The sequence below is a fragment of the Hibiscus syriacus genome, unplaced genomic scaffold (assembly GCF_006381635.1).
Source record: "Hibiscus syriacus cultivar Baekdansim isolate YM2019G1 unplaced genomic scaffold, ASM638163v2 tig00006570_pilon, whole genome shotgun sequence".
Taxonomy (NCBI): Eukaryota; Viridiplantae; Streptophyta; class Magnoliopsida; order Malvales; family Malvaceae; genus Hibiscus; species Hibiscus syriacus.
Genome location: NW_024062102.1, coordinates 912,916 through 935,253, shown reverse-complemented (window position 1 = coordinate 935,253; position 22,338 = coordinate 912,916). Strand labels below are relative to the sequence as shown.

The 22,338-nt window shown below is 33.8% G+C and overlaps 1 protein-coding gene and 3 pseudogenes across 1 annotated transcript; all 4 read left to right on the top strand.

Annotated features, from left to right (window-relative positions):
- Window positions 1–8,278: 8,278 nt before the first annotated feature.
- LOC120200775 lies at window positions 8,279–9,872 on the top strand (annotated as a pseudogene).
- A 1,679-nt stretch (window positions 9,873–11,551) lies between these two features.
- LOC120200829 lies at window positions 11,552–17,370 on the top strand (annotated as a pseudogene).
- LOC120200830 lies at window positions 16,257–17,359 on the top strand (annotated as a pseudogene).
- A 2,212-nt stretch (window positions 17,371–19,582) lies between the features above and the next one.
- Window positions 19,583–22,145, top strand: LOC120200831 (ubiquitin-conjugating enzyme E2 variant 1D-like). The gene is made up of 4 exons (XM_039201576.1): window positions 19,583–19,768; window positions 20,932–21,071; window positions 21,332–21,457; window positions 21,772–22,145. Exons 1-4 carry the CDS (start codon window positions 19,735–19,737, stop codon window positions 21,910–21,912), a joined length of 441 nt encoding a protein of 146 aa, XP_039057507.1. The 5' UTR covers window positions 19,583–19,734; the 3' UTR covers window positions 21,913–22,145.
- The last annotated feature ends 193 nt before the right edge of the window (window positions 22,146–22,338 follow it).

Sequence of the window (22,338 nt, the reverse complement as noted above, 5' to 3'; positions counted from 1 at the left end):
GGTTCCACATGTCTTTCTTATGCCCGATCGTGAATGAACCATGCATATTCCCATTATTATTGAGGTAATTTTCGAACTAAATTTTGATTTAAATATTTTTAATTAAATAGGGTGATATTTGGTTTATATTATATTTCATAGATGGCCGATGAAAAGAAAGAACCATAAAAGTATACCTACTGGGTTAGAGGAAATTCGTTTACTTATTGATACGAAAGCTGGGTCTGAGGTATGTTTTTAAATCTGTTTAAATATTAATATTTTAATTTAAAATGCTAGATATAATTAGAATATTTTATTTATTTGAATTGTATATTTATATTTCAGTTTTAGTGGATACCTTATGCGAGCGATGTAGTGAAGGCTTGCATCCCACCCCACCTTAGTGGGTTATTAGAGGTATGGATGTCGGTTATACCTCTTATATGTTATGCTATTATTGAGTGGCATCCAGTTGATCGCAAGCTCCGTCAGTATGGTTGTACGCAATATATTCCTGGAGCACCTAGGAATTTAGACGACGTGCATAACATAGATAGACGAGGAAAGAAAGAGGTTAACTGGGTGGTGAGACACAGAGATTGGATTGCGCTTTGGGAGAACCGATATGCACTGTTGGCCCCTTGACAATATTACGCTGAAACTGGTCATATGGTTACGGATAACTATATGGACTGGTTTAATGAAAATGGGAAGCCGTTTCTACTTTCGGTGGAAGCACGAGGGATTAGCATTCCTAGCCGCCGAGAAAGACGTCAATCGTCTCAATATCATCGTCCCTCGACGCGTGGACGAAGAAAAGGCGCTACCGGTTCTGCATCAGTCACACCACAACATCCTTATCCACCGATGCCGCAGGGGTACATGCCCAGCCCTCCACTTCATATGCCAAGCCCACCAGTTCATATGCCATCTCCGTAGGGTTATATTCCGAGCCCGCCAGGTTACATGCCTAGCCCACAGGGTTTTATACCATATGGAGGTGCATATACGACTATGTTTAATGATCTACATATGGTTGATATGCATCTTATTTGGCTGGTGGTGCTTCTCCACAGACACCTCAATCTCCATCTGGATCACAGACATCGATGTCAATGTTTCCACAGTTTTCACAGTTTCCGGGGAGCGGTGGGATTGTTACTAGCACTCCTCCAGGGTCATTATTTTATACAGGCCCTTCAGCCCATTCAACGTCATCTACACCAAATGAAGAAAATACTGATGATAGTGAAGATGAGGAGACTGAAGAACAAGTTCCACGAAGAAATCCTCTACGAAATAGACAACCACCGCCATGTGGAACTCATTCGAGAAGACTACATCGGTGATCCAGTTGTATTTTAATGTTATTTAAATAGTTATATTCCAGAATTTTATGTAATTTGGTTATGTTATTTAAATGTTTCATGGTTGTTACATACATATTTTTAATGTTATTTTTATTCACATTTAACATTAAATGTTTGATAAATGTTTTTAAAATACAAATTATATTATTCGAAATTTAAAATAAAAATAAAAATAATATTATTCGAAATTTAAATTTAAAATATAAATTATAGTATTCGAAATTTAACATTAAATTTCAACTTAATATTCCAATTGTATTCGAAATTAAAAGTTATATTCCAATTATAGTTCACAATACTTAAATTGAAATTAAATTTATCTATACATATGATTTTATCATTAACATATATATTAAAACGTATACATTAAAATCAACTTATCACTTCACATTTATTCGTAAAAACATCTCGATGCTCATTCCATACAATTTCAATGTCACAATCAACTTATCACTTCACATTTATTCAATTTATCCATAACATTTTATCTAATTTATTCAAACTTCACATAACGTTTTAATTTAAGTTATGAACTTAAATTAATCTATATGTATAATTTTATTCTTAACTTGCTGAACTTTCAAAAGAAGTTAAATTTTGGTTATAATTTACCTGATTTCACAATCTATCCATAGTTCCCGAGGGACATGAGTGACATAATAGGGCAATGATAACATATTCTCTGACAAAATAATGGAAGGCGCGCCCCCGGGAACGCGTCTTCAAGTCCCCTGAGAAATAATAGGTACTGATATGAATAGTGTCCCCGAGGGACATGAGTGATATAATAGGGCAATGATAACATATTCTCCGACAAAATAATGGAAGGCGCGCCCCCGAGAACGCGCCTTCAAGTCCCGTGAGAAATAATAGGTACTGATATGAATAGTGTCCCCGAGGGACATGAGTGACATAATAGGGCAATGATAACATATTCTCTGACAAAATAATGGAAGACGCCCCCCAGGAACTCGCCTTCAAATCCCCTGAGAAATAATAGGTACTGATATGAATAGTGTCCCCGAGGGACATGAGTGACATAATAGGGCAATGATAACATATTCTCTGACAAAATAATGGAAGGCGCGCCCCCGAGAAAGCGCCTTCAAGTCCCCTGAGAAATAATAGGTACTGATATGAATAGTGTCCCCGAGGGACATGAGTGATATAATAGGGCAATGATAACATATTCTCTGACAAAATAATGGAAGACGCGCCCCCGGGAACGCGCCTTCATGTGAATAGTAACCCCAATTATAGACACTATTATATGCAACGTATTATAAACTTTCAAAACAAACTTCAGTTCACAAGCTTTCAAATTCTCAAATTCCCAAACTCTATATTCTCAAATTCTTTGAAAATGAGTCATCTTTCTGCTGTTGTTTTGTATGATGAAAAAATTAAGGAAGCTGAAGAGGGGGTTGTTTTTGAGTCAGATCATTATATCCCCTTAACCTTGAAGAGAAACATCACAATTGAGGAGTTAATCACAAAAATTTCATTAAAGATTCGTGTAGCAGGCCGGAGAAGACTATATTCACTTCATTACAAATTTCTTACTGAACTTTTTCCGTTCACGTATATATTATTTCAGCTTTCAAACGATGATGATGTTTCTATGATGGTTGATGCTCATATGGGGAGCTCAAAATCTCTTATTGAAATGTATGCCACTTTTATTGAGGTTCGTACTTCTCGTGGTCTCTCATATTCCTCTCACTTTGGCATTGCATATCAAGCTGATCAAGTTGATAGCCCGACACAACTGATATGTAATGATTTCACATCATTAATGGCAGATCCAACGCCAGATGCCATGCCATCAAGTTCAATAGGAAGGCATTCATGTGCAACTGCTTATGAACTCAACCCACGTGGCTTCACCAATAATCCATATGGCAACATCTCTTCTACTTCAAGGGGCAGACATTCATCTGTCAATGTTTTCGACTTACATATGGAAATGCCAATGAGACGGCAGTCTATTCACATCCCACATGATACAATGGCCTCAAGTTCAAGGGGAGGACACGTAAGAGGGAACTTATTTGACCTCAACATTGGATTATCGGAGGAACCCTCATCTCCACCAGAAGAACCTCTTCGGGAGCCAGGTGCAGATGGTGCTAAAACGGGATTATTCGTTGAACCTGACTCACCACAGTTTAACGTACATTCTGATGATGACGAGGATGACATTCCGATAAATACAACACCGGCTGAACTTTCTGCACATATGTATGAGGTTGATTATGATGCAATGTATGAGCCTGAATTTCCAGATCTTCCTGATGTTGGCAACTATGGACTTCAATCATCAGTCAATGACGGTAATTTACATATTGGAATGTAGTTCGCATCGAAGGAGGAAGCAATGATGGCAATAAAGAGTTACAATATTCGTAACTCAGTTCAGTCCTGAGTTGATCGATCTAACACGGAGAAATATGTCTGCTACTGCGTCCAACGTGACAACGGATGTCAATTGATGGTCCGTGTATCAAAGAGGAAGAGGAAGAACAACTTATGGGAACTAATCAGATACAACGGTCCTCATACATGTTGTGCAAGAGGTATAAACCAGGATCATCTCAACTTGGACTCCAACATTATTTGCCAAGCAATCATGCCCATTGTGAAGCAAAGCTCTCATATAGCTGTTGCAGTGTTGATTTCTGCTATACAGTCACAATATGGGTACACTGTCTCATATAAAAAAGCGTGGTTGGCAAAACAGAATGCCATTTGCAAACTTCATGGTGAATGGGATTCCTCTTACAACGAGCTGCCCAGTTGGTTTCATGTTGTGCAAAGACTCAATCCCGGGACAATTGTTGAGTTCGAAACTCAACATCATTACGTAAATGATCGAATGGTTCGCGATCGCTGCCAATTTTACCGTGTCTTTTGGACTTACCCTCAGTGTATTAATGCAGTCAAGTATTGTAAACCAGTTGTCCAAATTGATGGTACTTTCTTGTATGGGAAATACAAGCAAGTTTTATTAATGGCTGTGGTCCAAGATGGAAACCGCAATATTCTTCCTGTTGCGTTTGCCCTCGTCAAAGGAGAAGACACTGAGTCTTGGGCTTTTTTCCTTAAAAATTTACGTTTACATGTTGTCACCAGGGAACGAGTATGCATTATTTCAGACCGAAGAGCCGGGATAAAAGCAGTAATGGACTCTTTTGGTACAATGTATAGACCTCCACATGTTCAACATCGTTATTGTGTCCGTCATATTGCTGCAAACTATTACAGAAAATACAAGAAGAACGATGAACGTCAGTTAGTCATGCGGATGTGTATGTTACTTTTTCCCAATTTTTCTATCAATTTCTTATTACTTATTTATACTTCATATTAACTATTACATATTCCTAATGGCTTAGGTTACGAACTCTTACCTCAAAGGTTTGAGTCGATGCTACAAGAACTGTTTGGCAAAAATAAGAAGGGGTGCGAGTACATTATGAACATCAGCAAAGAAATATGGACAAATGCGTATGACGGGGGGTATCGCTATGGTCATATGACAACAAACTTGGCTGAAGCAATAAATTCAACCTTAAAGGGGGCGCGTCATTTACCAGTCACGGCGTTGGTTAAAACGACTTATTTTCGTTTGGGTCAACTCTTTGCAAAGCTCGGTGGACAAGCTCTTACTTGGATGCAAAACGACCATAATTACCACCCAAGACTAGTAGCTGATTTACAGAAAAAAGTGGCTGCATCAAATGGGATGTTAGTAACAAATTTTTCTCGCACCCGTGAATTGTTTCGTGTAACCGAAATGCCACGTCTGCTGCAAGGGATTGAAGCTAACTCTTTCAGAGTTAATCTGCAAGAGAGGTGGTGCGATTATGGTTTCTTTCAAGCACTCAAATATTCATGCTCTCATGTCATTGCAACTTGCTCACATTCGCATTTGGACTACAAAAATTATGTTGATCCTGTATACCAACTTTCACAAGTATTCAAGGTATATGAATTTGAGTTTCCGCCCATAGGAAACGAAAGAGACCCAAATGAGATTCAAACTTGGCTTACAATTGTACCAGATCCATTGCTATTGAGGGACTCAGATCGTCCAAAATCTACTAGAATACATTGTGATATGGATATTCGGGAGAAGTCAACAGAACAAAAACGATGTGGGCATTGTAGAAACATCGGGCACAATAGAAAAAATGTCCAGCTCTGTTATCATCATATAACCGTTAACTCTTATGTAATTAATATTGTATTTAAATGAATGTTTTTGTTTATAATAATTTAATGTTATTGCATTTATATAATTTGTCAATGTATGTACAACTAATTTTTTTAACTTTTAAATACATAAATATTTTCAATATATTTATTTAATATAATAATTAATATTATTAGTTATAATTTTTTTTAAAATACTATAATAATTCCACCTTCTAAGTAGAGAAAAATATTAAATTAAACAAATTAAAATTTATTAAAAAATTTATGTATACGATGACACATTTCATGTTCTGATTGGAGGATTAAATTTATTAAATTAAATTTTTAATAAGACTAAATTCATAAAATATGTAAGTCTTGAAGATTAAATGTGTAATTATACTAATTTATTAACTTATGCATCAATATTTTCGTTAAATATTGATAAGATATGATTAGATTGATAACATTTAAATAATTAATTGATAAAATTAATAGATCGATAATCAAAATAAAAAATAATAATATAACCATATGTGTAATATTATAATTTCATACATTTTTCCTATAACTACAATAAAATCAAAATTGGTTTTCATATATTATTCTATCATATTAATGTAGATAATTCACTCTACCTTTAACACACATTAATAAAATACATTTGATAATTCTTACATTATAATCGAAACACTTTACATAATATATTACTAAATTATAATAATAATAAAAATAAAATATTTATTATTAAACAAAATACCAGCGTGGCAGCTGAGTCATCAGAATCCCGTGAAGGCATGTCCCCGGGGATGTGCCTTCCACACGTGACATCCAACTCAGCGAAAACCCGGATAAAACGCGTCCCCGGAGATGCCTCTTTCGTCAGCTCAGCCGAAAGGGTGCCACTTTGGGAAATATATATCAAACGGTAATCGCCCCCACCCACTAAGAAACTAAAATCACATGTCTCGGGTACCACAAAACTAAGTTCCTTCCCATCCACAGTTACACAAACTTCAATTCGAATAGGAAAAATTAAATATTTTTAATTTGATTTAATATTAAAAAAATTAATTTAATTTTACTTCATTTGTAATTTTATAAATTTAACTCTACTTAAAATAATTTTGAACTCAAAGTTGATTTTTAAAATAGAATTTAAATAATTTAAAATATTTAATAATTAATAGATTGATTTTAAATTCAAATCGAGTTGTTTAACTTTATATAATACATACATTATATATATATCATACATGATTATAAAAAAATTAAATTAAAATTAAATACCATCGTAATATTATTAATATTTAAGTAAAATCTTATGTCTTAAAAGAGTTAAACTTTTGGCAAGTTGAGAAGAAAATCAACTAGAGCTTGAGTTTGCGGAAATTGATGGACTTGAGGGGTGAAATTCAGGGTCTTTACGTTGCTGCTTCTTGTCTCAATGGTGTTACTGTATTCTGGATTTGGGGCTCTATTAGACAGGATGGGCCTAGGATGGCATAAGACTTTGTGGTTTCCCTTCTCATTCTCAAGCATTCCATCATTAGGTGGATGTCCATTCTTGGGCGGCTTCCTACCAAGGACCAACTCTTGCGTATGAGGATTGTTGCCGATGGGAGCCGACGATAACCTCGAAACTAGGAATCATTTATTTTTTGAATATTCCTTTGCTCGCCGAATTTGGGAGAATGTTTTGACTATATGTAATCTCCCCAGGAATGCAATGAGTTGGGAGGAGGAATTGGAGTGGGTTTCATCATATCTTAAGAGTAAGTCTTTAATTTCCTTTATCCTTAGGATATCTAGGGATGCTATTATTTACTGTGTTTAGGAAGAGAGGAATGACAGACAATTTGTGAGTCTGACTAGAGATTGGCAGATGATTCTTGATAATATTTGTGAGATTGTGAGAGCTAAACTTGTTCATAAGAATATAGATAACAAGGATGATGTAAATAGGAATCTCTGTACTAGTTGAGATATTATTTTGTAGGGTGTTCTTGTTTTTGCTTTGAGCACCTTGTTGATTGTAGCATGTTTTTTTGCTTTTTTTTTCTTGAATGATATACACAAACAATTCATCAAAAAAAACTTGAATAATTAAACTCGACTCTAATTTTATAAATTTGATTAAAAAAATTAAATAAATTTTATATTATAAAATATGATCATTAATTCAACCAACTTCAATTTTTAATTTCACTTAACTTGACATAATTAAATATTTAATTTAACAATTCCATAGATAAAATAAGTGAAATAACAACGAATTGAAATAAAATAAAAATCTCTCGTGATAAAATGAATAAAATATATTTATGCCATGCAATCGGCCAAAATTTTGAATAATGCATATCAAATGTCAGAATCTTAAATATATAGATATATCATATGTATACATTATTCAAAAAAAATTATTTGCAGGTAAAAATATATGTAATATATTTTTTATTAATTAGTTAATTCAAATTAAATTTTGTAAACGTCTATCAGAATAGTAATTATACTGATCTCGACATAACAAGTATACTATCTTTTTAAGCTGATAATATAATTTTCAAGAAAAATGGCAAATTGCTTGGTTTAAAAAAAGTATTTTGTCCTTTTCTAGAAAGTTGGCTTCCTCCTGTTTTGTCGTTATCTAATAATTAATTAACCTTTATTGTTTTTTTTTTTGGATAAGTAACCTTTATTGTTTTGGTTCTTCAATTTGGTCACAAAAATGGAGCTCTGATCCATAGTTTGATTGTATATTCTATAAAACCACAAGGGATCTTCATCTTCCTCACCAAAAACACTACAAACTCTTTATTTGCAGAAGTAGTTTCAAATTGATTTCAAGGCAAAAATGAGTTCCAATCCTTCCACAGCTTCCACCCAAAGAAGGTAAGGAAAACCCCCCAAAATTTGTTAATGTGAAAACCTAGAAATCATTGCCTCAATTAGCCTTTTGTTTCACTATTTTGTTCCCATTACAGGCTTGAAGGTAAGGTGACGTTGATTACTGGAGGAGCCGGCGGCATAGGCGATGTCTGTAAATGAGACGAGACAATCGTGAATCGACTCGATCAAGGCTCGATAAATACTCGGATCGAATGGAATAGACTAGAGTTCGAGCTCTACTCGAGTTATTAACAAGCCGAAAACGAACTACTTGATATTTGACTCGAAAAACTCGTGAGTATCTCGAAAATATAATATATTAAGATTTTAATTTTTTAAAATAAATTATTAATATTATTAACATTTATGTATTGATTTTTTTTAAATATAGTAAGATTTTATATATTTAAGGTTTAAGTTTGAGTTTAAGTTTGAGGTTTCAATCGAACTAAGTTTAAGATTTTTTTTTTATTTCGAGCCTTTTTGAAATGCTCACGAGCTTCAGTTCATGATTTCGAGTTCAAATCGAGCTTGAAAATTTTAAGCTCGTGAGTTTTCGAATCGAATTGAGCTCCATTTCAGAATTTTCAAATCGAGTTTAGCAACACTCAAACTCAACTCGACTCGTTTACACCCCACAACAAGGCTGTTTATCCAACATGGTGCTAAGGTTGTTGCAGACATCCAAGATGATCACGGACAAGCCTTGGTTCAAGAACTTGGAGAAGAAAACATCTCCTATGTTCACTGTGATGTTACGTCGGACTCTGATGTCGAAAACGCTGTTGGTTTAGCTGTCTCTAAGTATGGTAAGCTCGATATAATGTTCAACAATGACGACATGTCCAGTCCCGATTTGCACATAGTTACTTCAAATGATGACAAATTCAAAAAGGTTCTAGATGTCAATATCTTTGGAGGGTATTTGGGTGCTAAACATTCTGCAAAGGTCGTGATCCCGGCCAAGAAAGGATGCGTTCTCTTTACTACGAGCGTTTTCTCGGTGATCGTCGGCACCGACGCTGGTCATGCCTACGTGACATCGAAGCATGCGCTGGTGGGGTTGGCTAAGAATCTGGGTGTGGAGTTGGGGCAACATGGGATAAGAGTGAAACTGCACCTCGCTGCACGGCATCGCGACTCCGATGCTAACGAGACCGTTCGGCAACATGCCCAAGGAGAAAGTGGAGGAGCTGATTGCGACGGGGTCGAACTTGAAGGGGACGATATTGGAATCGGGAGATGTGGCTCAAGCGGCTTTGTATTTGGCGAGTGATGATGCTAAGTACGTGAGTGGACTCAATTTGTACAACTAATCCTTCAATGTCCAATATTCTTAAGAGCCTCTCTTCCAAAGTTTGATTTTTTTCTTCTTCTTCCTTTTGGTTATTTGGGTTGAATGTTTGAATTCAATCTTTAGATGATCATCTCAATCGGGTCTTAGTTGTTATTTAATAATAAGACCTAAAACATTGTTGAAATTTAACACCAATTTGAAATTTGATTTTGTTTTTAGGTCATATAATGCAATTAGCTTTTTCTACCTCTACTAACATGATTAGTCTAGAGCTGACGCGGTCCTACGTTTCCAAGTGATATCAAAATCGGTTTGGTGGAACTTTTTAGCAAGTAAAAGTAGATATAATATGAAAAAATATTTGTAATGTATAATTAAATAGTTATTTTATTTTTTATTTTTTTAAATATTTTGATTATTAATATCTTTTTATGATAGAAAAATCTATAATATTTGATTAAATAATTAATTTAACTCATATTTTTTTAGAGTATTTTGACACATGATATTTCATTTTTAAATAAAAAAAATTCATATTTTAAATCATTGATTGATCCTCAAATCTGGATCCAATTTTGGTCAATAATGGAGTCCGATCAACTCTCTTTACTTAGTCTTCCCTAACAAACTACGTTTCCTACTCCTTCACGCCACTTATCAGACTCCTTTCACGATCATGATTTCTAGGGAGTTAGATCTCTATATGTAACTGCAAAAACAGGAAGAGGAGAACCCAAAACGAGAAAAAAGGACTCTCGAATATGGGTCACTTCGAGCCCCAAGGACGGGTATGATACCAAAATTTGACGAATTTTGATCTGATCCGACGATTAAGTAAGATTCGATTAATGTCATTTGTTTAATTAATTAAATAAAAATATATAATTTACTTAAGTTTGCCAGATTTATACTCAATTTTAAACTTTTTGGTAAAGAAATGCAGCCAGTCAAGCTGTCGCATCAGGTGATGACCAAGCAACGCAACCCTTTTTCAATATATAAATAATTAAATATATAAAATTTCAGCGAAGACAAAGATAGCAGTCTCAAGCGGCTACTGACATGTGGTAAAACGTTAATTACATATATAAATAATTAATAAATGAAATTAATAGAATAACACAAGTCGAGCTATATAATTATTTTGTAATCATATTTATAAAAATAAAAAGTAATTATAAAAAAATAGTCAATGGATAAGCTGATTAAATTTCCAATTGTATATCAAAGGCGGCTGAGCTTGAATCTCACCTCAATTTGAAAAGTTGTCAATCTTAAGAGTTGGTGACGGTCAAGCCTTGTTTTTTTATTCATTTGATGAAAACCAAAGTTAGCCAACTTTGAATTCAATCATCATATGTCCATTTGTGGTTACATTTTAGAATTTAAAATTTAACATATTTTTGGGTATTTTTAAAATTCGACATTTAAATATCTTTCTAATATTTTTGAAAAATTATTTATAAGAATCACAAAGTATAAAACAAATGAACAAATACTACAGTTTTAAGATATATGCTCAAATCTTTGACCGCAAATATGCGCTTAAGTCATGAAAATGCTGTCATATTGGACACTTCAAGAGTACTAGAATGGAGGAGTTCAATCTCAGGACGCAAGATTATTATTTATTAATATAATGCCATATAAGATATTATTTTTTATAATGAAAGAATTCAAAGGAGGACGACGCCATTGTTGATTTTTCAGAACATGGTTACAGTTCATGAATCTATAAAAACCATAAAAACAATGAAGTGAAACACAGCATACCAAGCATTGCATTCAAAGAAACAAGCAAAGTCGACCATCTATTTTCTTCACTACCACAATGAGTTCTCAATCTTCAGTAACCAAGAGGTAATTAAATCCTAACGCAACGAATTTATTTTTGTAAGTTTGTTCTTTAACATAAAATCTTGTGCTCATTCATGGTTCGAATCATAACATCTAAAGGTTATTTCTTTCTTTGTTGGGTACAGGCTAGATGGTAAGGTGGCACTGATAACTGGTGGAGCCAGTGGCTTAGGAGAGTGTACAGCCAGGCTATTTGTCAAACACGGAGCCAAGGTTCTCGTTGCTGACATTCAAGACGATTTGGGCCACTCCCTTTGCCAAGACCTTGGAACTGAAAACATCGGCTATGTCCACTGCGATGTCACATGTGAATCGGATGTCGAAAACGCCGTGAACTTGGTGGTTTCCAAGTACGGAAAGCTCGATATCATGTTCAACAACGCAGGGATTATTGGTGACAATGAAGTAAGAGTGACGGACACCAGCACCGAGAACTTCAAGAGAGTGTTCGACATCAATGTGTTTGGGTGGTTTCTTGGGTGCCAAGCATGCTGCTAGGGTCATGGTTCCGGCCAAGAAAGGCTGCATTCTCTTCACATCGAGTCTTTCTTCGAAAATCAGCTACGGCAACCCCCATGCCTACAAGGCATCCAAGCATGCTGTCACGGGGTTGACTAAGAGCTTGAGCGTCGAATTAGGCGAGCACGGAATCAGAGTTAACTGCATTTCACCTCACGCAACTGCGACCCCTTTGTTCCAGAAAACACTGGGGCTATTCGATAAGAAGAAGGGAGAGGAGATGATTGCGGCTTCAGCAGTGTTGAAAGGCACCGTATTGGAGCCTGAAGATTTCGCCAATGCAGCACTGTATTTGGCCAGCGACGAGGCTAAATATGTGAGTGGTGTTAACTTGCCCATCGATGGGGGGTATTGTCTCAGCAATCAATCATGGAAGTTGGGATTCGCAGCACTTTCTCAGTAAACCGCCAACTCCTCAATTTTACTTTTTCCAATAATGTTTTTGAAATAAGGAAAATTAAACTCCAAATCCACACATTTGGTAAATTGTATTGTGGGATCCAAGAAGTCTCCTGTAATGCTTTTGATGTGTACTTTTTCATCCGTTACTACACCTTTTGAGAGAGTGTCTTTGAGCTTCAGTATGATATTTAAGTCAACATTTTCTTTGTATCATCTTGGATATGGAGACAACTCAAATTTAATATAATGCAGTGTAATCAATTGAACTTCGAGTAACCTTTAATTCACTAGATGAGAAAGGAATGAGATCGAATTGAGGATCTTTAGATTTCATCTTCTTCTTGTCATTGTTGGGATCATCATGAGAATCTGATAAGGGCTAACTTGGGATAGATGAGGTTTCAAGGGTTGGCTTTGAAGATTCAAATCCTAATCTGGATGGAATGCAGGTTTCGAAGGGTTGAAGCATTGGTTTGCGAGAGTGTGACTTTGATTCTTTTTCTTTTCTATAGATTCATGTTCTTTAGTGTTAATTTTTTTTTTTTTGGAATTTGAGTTATCAATTTTCATCGGTAAAACAATGTTTCATTACACAAGATAGTCAAATTTTATAAATATGGACAAGCCTCAATCTCTTAATTCTCTGAGCTAGCTTCTTCCATTTGACACTAGATTTATTTTTCAAGTCGATGTTGCAGTTGCACCAATCAAAATGTTGATCCATCTCCTGTATTTGATGGTGTTATTTATCTTCCTCTCAAATTATCTACTATGATCGTTAGTTTTGAGATCCCCTTAATAAATTTTGAAGGGAATATGAATGTGATATTCATTAATAGCATCTGACCCTTAAGAGATCATCTCAATCTTGCTGCCTTTGAAGAGAGTCAATAAACTTTGAGTTCATTCTTTCATCGATTTACTTTTTTTTGGTTAATCCTCGAAATATCATTGATTATATGAATTCGACAACTTGATTAAGAATCCATCATTTAATTATAAAAATCTATCAATATTTGTGATCACTTGTAAATTAAGATATTTTTTATGTCATGAAAATGTAAATGCAAGAAATTAAAAAAAACAAAAGGAAAAGAAAACGAATTAATATGAACAATCTTATTAAGAAAACTACTGTTAAAAGGGATAAATTTTGAACACATAAAACCCATTCACATATGTTGTCTACATGAACATGGTCTATTCAAGTGTATCCTATTCAGACATGATTTCTAATCAAACATACCTTTATTGAATAACAATATTCTTATCCATATGTGCCTTTTACCTAATATACTTTATCTGAAAATACATCCTACCCTACATGCTTTATATCTCACATGTTATTTATTCGAAAGTAAACCTAATCTATAAATTTAAAACGAAGAACAAATGTTAGAGTTGTTTCTCTTTTGTGTGTTTATCTAGATACACTCTAAAAAAAGTAAAGATTCAATATGACTCTAATTTGGGTCTCTTATAATTTATTACATGATGTTTCTGTTTTGAGACAAATGTACTTGAATTATCCTTAATGTCTCCGACTAAGGTTAGTATGACCCTTAATCCTCATCCATTATAGGTATATATAATTTAAGTTCAATTCGGGAGGATATATTTCCTTATGTCTACATAAAAATACAATTCTTACGAAGACATAAAATATATATACCTCAAAGTTTAGTTGTTAAGTCTGTACAAAGATTCAATTCTCACAAAGACGTCAGTTTCACCCGCACTTAATAAAGACGAAGTTGGAATGGAAAGTTCATAATATGAAAACGCACATACACAAACATGTGATGAGAAACTCACAAGTCTTTTAAAAAAAGAAAATAAAGACTTATTTCAAAACTTTCATTTTCAAAATCTCCACAAATATGAAAACAATGAGCTTAACTATTTACAAAAATGAAATAATGCATGATATAATGAAAAACTCAAATGAAAATTAAATATAAATATAAATTCATAATTTTTAGTTATCAAAACAACATATAATCAATCTATGTCTATTGAAATAATCTTTAAGCTCGATGATTTTTCATTATTTTAAAAAAAGTGCGCAAATGTTTAGATTTATTTTGGAATTCTGATTTTGAAAAGAAATATTCTAAGTCATATCATCGATCATTTGGAGCTAAGTAATGTCAAAACCTATAAAACCGTCTTTTAAAAGAAAATTTTAAAAGTTTATTTTTAAAGGCAATTCTAAAATACATGCTTGACCAGAGACTTAAAAATTAGGTTCGAAAGTTAATTATCTACGGGAAAGAGTTAGCACCCCATAACACCCACATTTGGTAACTCGTCGATTATATGGTGTCTTGATATTTGAATTTTTACAAATTTAAATTTAGTTTAAAATTAAGATCAAATTAATAGAACTTGTAAGTAATATAAACCAAATGTCTAATCATACAAATCTATTTAACTTTTATATCGGTAAATTAATTAACAATTAATGATAAACAACTTAATTGAAACTATTTTAATAATTTAATGACTTAATTAATAAAACTCATAGTTCAATGGTAAAAATAAAATTGCCTCTATAGTTTATTGACCGATAGGATACCTTAACCCAATTTTGGGAGCAAGCATCCAACCAGTCAAGTGATGACTAATTTATGAAGCAACGCAACCCTTTTTGAATACCCGTATGAGAGTAACAACATTCAGCAAAGACAAATATAGCAGCCCCAGGCAACTACTTGAATGTGTTTAAAATGTTAATTAAATACACGAATAAACAATCTAAAGTCCAACTTTGAGATTTAATAAATGAAAATAATAGAATATATAACGCCAGTAAGCTATAATCATAATTATAAAAATAAATAATAGTTATCAATGTTAAAAGATAAATTTATAAGTCAATTGATAAGTGGTTAAGTTTTTTTATTCCAGGTATAAACTGAATTTGTTTAATATTATTATTGTATTATATAATAAGATGTGAATTTAAATACATGATATTTTTTTTGAATAGAGTATATGATATTTTTTTAATTTATAGATAAAAAGATGAATTAAATAATTTAGATGTGTTTAAAAATAAGAAAAATAAAAATCTAGTTTCCTATATTGAAGGGGACGGAGGTTGAATCTCAGCCTCTATTAAATTCTTATTTTAGTCTCATTCGGCGAACACTAAAGTTAGCCAACTTTGAATACAATTATAATAGGATCATTTGAAGTTACATTTAAAATTCGATAATTAAATTGAGGATAAGCTATTTTTGACCTTTTAACAATAAAAAATACATATTTCAAGAAAAGAATAATATGATGTGTGGGTTAAATTAATTAAGGCATTGGTTTATCCGTAGAAAAATGTATATTATATTATGTGTAGGTAGCTTTTTAAAAAATTATAAAATAAAATTAATTAAAAATTGTAATTAATTTATTGTTACGATTTTTAATTTTATGTTAAGTTATTTTTGTGTCTATTCATTTTATGTTTTTCTTTTCTAATTGTTACTTATTTAAGAAAAATATGTATTTATACCGCCCACCATGTGCTGACAGGTCTCCACATATTTTAAGCCTGAATTCATTAAAAAAAAATTGCCATATAAGACACTTCATAGTATTAAGCAAGATTTATTATTTATAATATAATGTCATACAAGATATTATTTTTATAATGAAAGAATTCAAAGGAGGACGACGCCATTGTTGATTTTTCAGAACATGGTTACAGTCCCTGAATCTATAAATAGCAGAAAAACAATGAAGTGAAACACAACATCCCAAGCATTGCATTCAAAGAAACAAGCAAAGTCGACCACCTATTTTCTTCACTACCACAATGAGTTCTCAATCTTCAGTAACCAAGAGGTAATTAAATCCTAACGCAACGAATTTATTTTTGTAAGTTTGTTCTTTAACATAAAATCTTGTGCTCATTCATGGTTCGAATCATAACATCTAAAGGTTATTTCTTTCTTTGTTGGGTACAGGCTAGATGGTAAGGTGGCACTGATAACTGGTGGAGCCAGTGGCTTAGGAGAGTGTACAGCCAGGCTATTTGTCAAACACGGAGCCAAGGTTCTCGTTGCTGACATTCAAGACGATTTGGGCCACTCCCTTTGCCAAGACCTTGGAACTGAAAACATCGGCTATGTCCACTGCGATGTCACATGTGAATCGGATGTCGAAAACGCCGTGAACTTGGTGGTTTCCAAGTACGGAAAGCTCGATATCATGTTCAACAACGCAGGGATTATTGGTGACAATGAAGTAAGAGTGACGGACACCAGCACCGAGAACTTCAAGAGAGTGTTCGACATCAATGTGTTGGGTGGTTTCTTGGGTGCCAAGCATGCTGCTAGGGTCATGGTTCCGGCCAAGAAAGGCTGCATTCTCTTCACATCGAGTCTTTCTTCGAAAATCAGCTACGGCAACCCCCATGCCTACAAATCCAGCATGCTGTCACGGGGTTGACTAAGCTTGAGCGTCGAATTAGGCGAGCACGGAATCAGAGTTAACTGCATTTCACCTCACGCAACTGCGACCCCTTTGTTCCAGAAAACACTGGGGCTATTCGATAAGAAGGGGAGGGAGATGATTGCGGCTTCAGCAGTGTTGAAAGGCACCGTATTGGAGCCTGAAGATTTCGCCAATGCAGCACTGTTTTGGCCAGCGACGAGGCTAAATATGTGAGTGGTGTTAACTTGCCCATCGATGGGGGGTATTGTCTCAGCAATCAATCATGGAAGTTGGGATTCGCAGCACTTTCTCAGTAAACCGCCAACTTCTCAATTTTACTTTTTCCAATAATGATTTTGAAATAAGGAAAATTAAACTTCAAATCTACACATTTAGTAAATTGTATTGTGGAATCCGAGCAGAAAGACCATCGGACAGACTCTTTGTTTATCTAAGCTTCCACATAGCTCGCATCCTCTGAGTATAAGCTTTTGAACCAATTATAATACATAGACAATACCTCTAACAGGTTTACATGACATATAAGAACAAAATCTAAATTTGACAATCAAATCTATTTAGTCTGGTGACCTGCAAATAAGAACGAAATCTAAATTTAACAATTAAATCTATTTAGTCTGTTGACCTACAGATAGTTATAGTTACAGCCTGACACCACCAGTTAATGGTCAAATACCCAGTAGTCAAGATTAAGAAAGCCCTTAAACCTTCAACAATATAGACACAATCTTTATCTTCTTCTTTCTTATAAATCAACTCTCTATCAAAGAAATATTGATCAATGATTGTCTTCTCACCTATAACAATTCTTCATCCAAACTAGAAGAAGTGAATCGTCAATGATTAACGAGATAAACTTGTTCCCATCACCTCATTCCAAAACAGAGGAATTGTTTTAGAAGAGACAAAAAGCTTCTTTATTCTCTTGCACATATATGTATATATAATTAAGTTGTTGGTGGAGTTCTTCGAGACCACCTTGGTAACTTCATCACAGGCTTCAACAGGAATTTGGCTCTACCTCAGTCGTTGCAGCAGAGCTTTGGGTGTATTACAAGGTCTTTAGCTTGTTTGATCTTATGGTGTCAAGAAGATTCAACTTCTTTCTTATAATCAACTCTCTCTATCAGAAAAATATCGATCGATGATTATCCTCTCACCTGTAACAATTATTCATCCAAACCAGAAGAAATCAACCGTCAATGATTAATGAGATACACTTGTTCCCATAAACTCATTCCGAAACAAAGAAATTGTTTTAGAAGAGACAAAGAACTTCTTTATTCTCTCGCACATACATGTATATACATTTAAGTTGACGCAGCCTTTGATAGCCCCTACTCTTTCATCCGAGAAATAGTAAGACTCCTTAATAAAGCTTGTTGCGTGGATTTTAAACTCATTCGTCGCGAAGTAAATATGGTTGCAGATTTACTTCTCAAGACAGATGGAAACAACTCTAGTCAAACGGTGGTATTTGACTCCAAGATGCCACATGTAGATGAGCTACTAAAACGAGACATCTTGAGTCCCTCTATATCCGTCTGGGATATGCCTAACTTATCCTTTTAGGCTCATTTCTTATTAAAAAAAATAAACATGAATATATGTGTGTTGGATTCATTTATGTTCACAAACATCCTTATTTATTGTCTCATTTACTCAGTTCTCATTTCTTTTTCTTTTTGCATTTAAAATATTGACGAAAATAAAGATTAAATTGAATATAATGGAAACTTTGAAGTTAAAATTATGAATCTTAGAAATATAATAACTAGTTACTTAATTTCATCATTTTTTGACTTGCAAATAAAAGTAATAAAAAAGAGATGGCTGATTGTCGAATATTAAACTAACGAACAAATACAAACACCTTCAAAAATAAATTGAAAATATTTATTTTAAATGAAAGTAAATTGAAGATAAAAATATGTTAAATAAACAAACATAAATATGATATTTATTTTAACCTAAATTTTCTCTCAATATTTTTATGTCGTATTCTTCTTTTTCTTTTATTTTTGTTTAACCGACAACGACACCAATATTAATATTGGTTGTCGACTGTCGGTGATTTTTATTTTTCTTATTTTTTCATATTATGTCTTTTTTTCTTTTTTTCTAAATAAGAATTTTTGTCCTTGTGACATTTTTTTTCTACTCTTGTGGCACGTTCCTTATGGCTTTTGGTACGTTTTTCGTATACCTCTACGGTCGTGTTGGTGATCCTATTTGTTTTTTGATTGGTTTGCATATCACATCTTTAGTAAAATGTTGTTTGTCGATATAATTAATATTGTGTAGTAAAGCAGCCTACCAAATTATTTTGTTCGTTTTCGATCCGCTTCTTTATCATTCGTAAAAGTGTCTCGTTCGACAAAGATAAAAAGTTTTATGAATGTTAGTGGTCTTTTGATATTAGATGTCATTCTCAATAGAATATTTCATTTTTTCGTAGGTTTGAATTTAATATTTTAATTTTATGTATAAATTTTTAATGATTATTATCCTAATTTTTTTTATAAGTGTGTTGTAATTTTAATTATTTATACTATTTTTATTAATAAAAGTTAGTTGCCAACTTGCCATCGTTTAAGACAAATAAAAATGTCCCATTTATTCTCAGCTTTGCCTTTCATTTCGTCGCCTTCCTTTTACGAGATTCTCTAATCTGACTCCTCTCTTGCTTTTATTATAGCTTTGTATCTCTAATTGATTAGTTCTCTTCAAACCCATCATACAAAACCCTCTACAGAACCACCCATGGCGCTTGGCTCAGGAGGATCGAGTGTCGTGGGTTAGCCCTTCGATCCCCTTTCTCCATTCTTTATTTCCCTTGTCGATCTTGCGTTTTTATTAATCATTCCTAGATTCCATACATGGGTTTCGTAGATTTCGTCGCTTTTTCGTTATATGTGATCAGTGATTTGGCTAGTTTATGTGGATTAAGATAAGAAATTGAAAGGGTCCCTTTGTTTTTTCTATTGTTCTATGGAGTTATTGTTCATTTGAAGTTTTGGGTAGCTTTAAATTTCCGTAATTGTTTTTGGTTTGGTTTCATTTCTGTCATATTCGATGTAAAATATGTTTTTTGCCTAGCTTGAGTATATATTTAGCAATTTAAAGTATGTATCGTATGATGTTTTAATCTAATGCTGGATATTTTATTAACAAATTTGCTAAATTACATTTATATTTCTGCTGAGAATCTTTACATTGACAAATTCGAGGTCATGTAAATACTGCTATCATAAAGTTTTATGAGTGTTGATGGTTTATGTTCCAGAAGTGTCCTGAATTTGTTTTGCATGTAAACTTTTGAATCAAGAACATGATGAAAATTCATATTTCGTTGTGTATTTTTTATAATTGAAGTACGTGGTATAACCATTGATGATTATGAAGTTCTTTTGGTGTGTAAAATTGTTGCTATGTCAGGCTTGTAAGGGTTTAAATTCGTACATTCTTTGAACAGTTACCGTATTGGAGGGCTAATTTAGGTTATTATTAGAGACAAGTTATTATTCTCATTATTGATGCCACCTCTTTTTCCCTTTTATACTACCTGAACCGTCTAACTTCAAGGGGTTCACGCCTCAAACCCGAGGAGATTGTAAGAAACATTAATGACTTTGAAACAATTAAGCAGTGGCAGGTTGATTTATGGTAAGAAGGTGAAACGAATAATTTGTCATAATCTGATATGAAAGAAGCTTAGGGAGCTGACTCATTGGTGATCATTGAAACTAACTGAGACAAATTATTAATAAATGGAAGGTTTAATCTGATTATACTCGAGCAATATGATTGTTATTCATTTTAACATGATTAACCTGAAAAAATGTGAGTCGGATTACTTTTCGCACTTCTAGATTGGTGTTCATTGGCATCAAGTGCAATGCTCGAACTTGTTATAGTATTAGCTTTACATATCATGAGTATTATAAATTCTTTTTGCAGTGCCTCGGAACTTCAGATTGTTAGAGGAACTTGAGCGTGGGGAAAAAGGTATTGGTGATGGTACTGTTAGCTATGGAATGGATGACGGAGATGACATTTACATGCGCTCTTGGACTGGCACCATTATTGGTCCTCATAATGTAATTTGCTTAATTTACAGTCAAGAAATCATATATTTTGATGTTGTTCCTTTGGATGAAACATTGGGTTTGTATAGCCAACCATCTGTGAATATTCTGAAAACTTTGGGCTGATATGTCATTACCCTAGTACCTTATCGTTGCTCATGATTCTTTTCACAAATATTTTGATGTTTTGTTGCTTGATTTTATATTGATCATTTCGTACATGGAATTTTATTTCTTTCTTTGTGGGTGATTTTTGTTTTTCCCGCTGTCAGACTGTACATGAAGGTCGAATTTATCAGCTGAAGCTGTTCTGCGATAAAGATTATCCTGAGAAGCCGCCAAGTGTTCGTTTCCATTCAAGGATCAACATGACTTGTGTTAACCATGAAACCGGAGTGGTATACTAGTAATTTGTTTCATATCTGCATCTGCTTGTTGATCCTATGCTGCTTTTATTTATTGATTCTATAAACAATTCACTGGTTTGAGAATGGTGCAATCAGGTTTGTTTCAATTTGTAAACTGCCCAACCCTCAACCCCCACCCATCTCCTGCTTTCTTTCTCTGTAATGGAACTCGAATACTCATTATTCTGAAAGCAATTCAACTGTGCAGGGCACTCTGATTAATGCAACTGTATTTGTTTTATTTTTTAACAAGTATGCTTAATGAAACTAAATGACAATAATTTGATGGCATCTGATGGCAACAGGTGGAACCAAAGAAGTTTGGACTTCTTGCAAATTGGCAGAGGGAGTATACCATGGAGGATATACTGACGCAGCTGAAAAAGGAGATGACAGCCCCACATAACCGAAAGCTGGTCCAACCTTTGGAGGGCACCTACTTCTAGCTCTCAAGATTTTAGATGTCCTGGATCCAATTGCATTTCTGGTACGCAGTATATAGTTTGTAATGCTTGTTGATCTAAAGAAAATACTGGGGAATGCCTCTAAAAGCTTCTCCAATTACCTTTTCTTGGGTTCATCTTCATTATCCTTTCTTATCAAACTTTGTTGAGGGGATGCTGTATGATTAATGGGACTTTATCCGTGTGTCAAATATAAAAAATGCCCTTTTGATTATCGGTTTTAGCTCTACCCTCATTTTTTCCCCTTGATTTAGTAGAATTGCAGAATTTTCTTGTTCTTTGATCTATTTGTTCCTCTATGTACAAAAAAAGATCCAGGAATTTGTGTTACTTCGAAGTTCCGACAATCAAACAATTCAGCCTTGTTAATTGATCTATGCTTTGTGTCATGCTTCCAATTGAGAAGAA

Coding starts and splice junctions, on each gene's coding strand:
- LOC120200831 (XM_039201576.1), top strand. CDS start 19,735: ATGGCGCTTGGCTCAGGAGGATCGAGTGTCGTGG. Junction 21,072..21,331: donor CCATTATTGGTCCTCATAAT/GTAATTTGCTTA, acceptor TCCCGCTGTCAG/ACTGTACATGAAGGTCGAAT. Junction 21,458..21,771: donor TTAACCATGAAACCGGAGTG/GTATACTAGTAA, acceptor TGATGGCAACAG/GTGGAACCAAAGAAGTTTGG.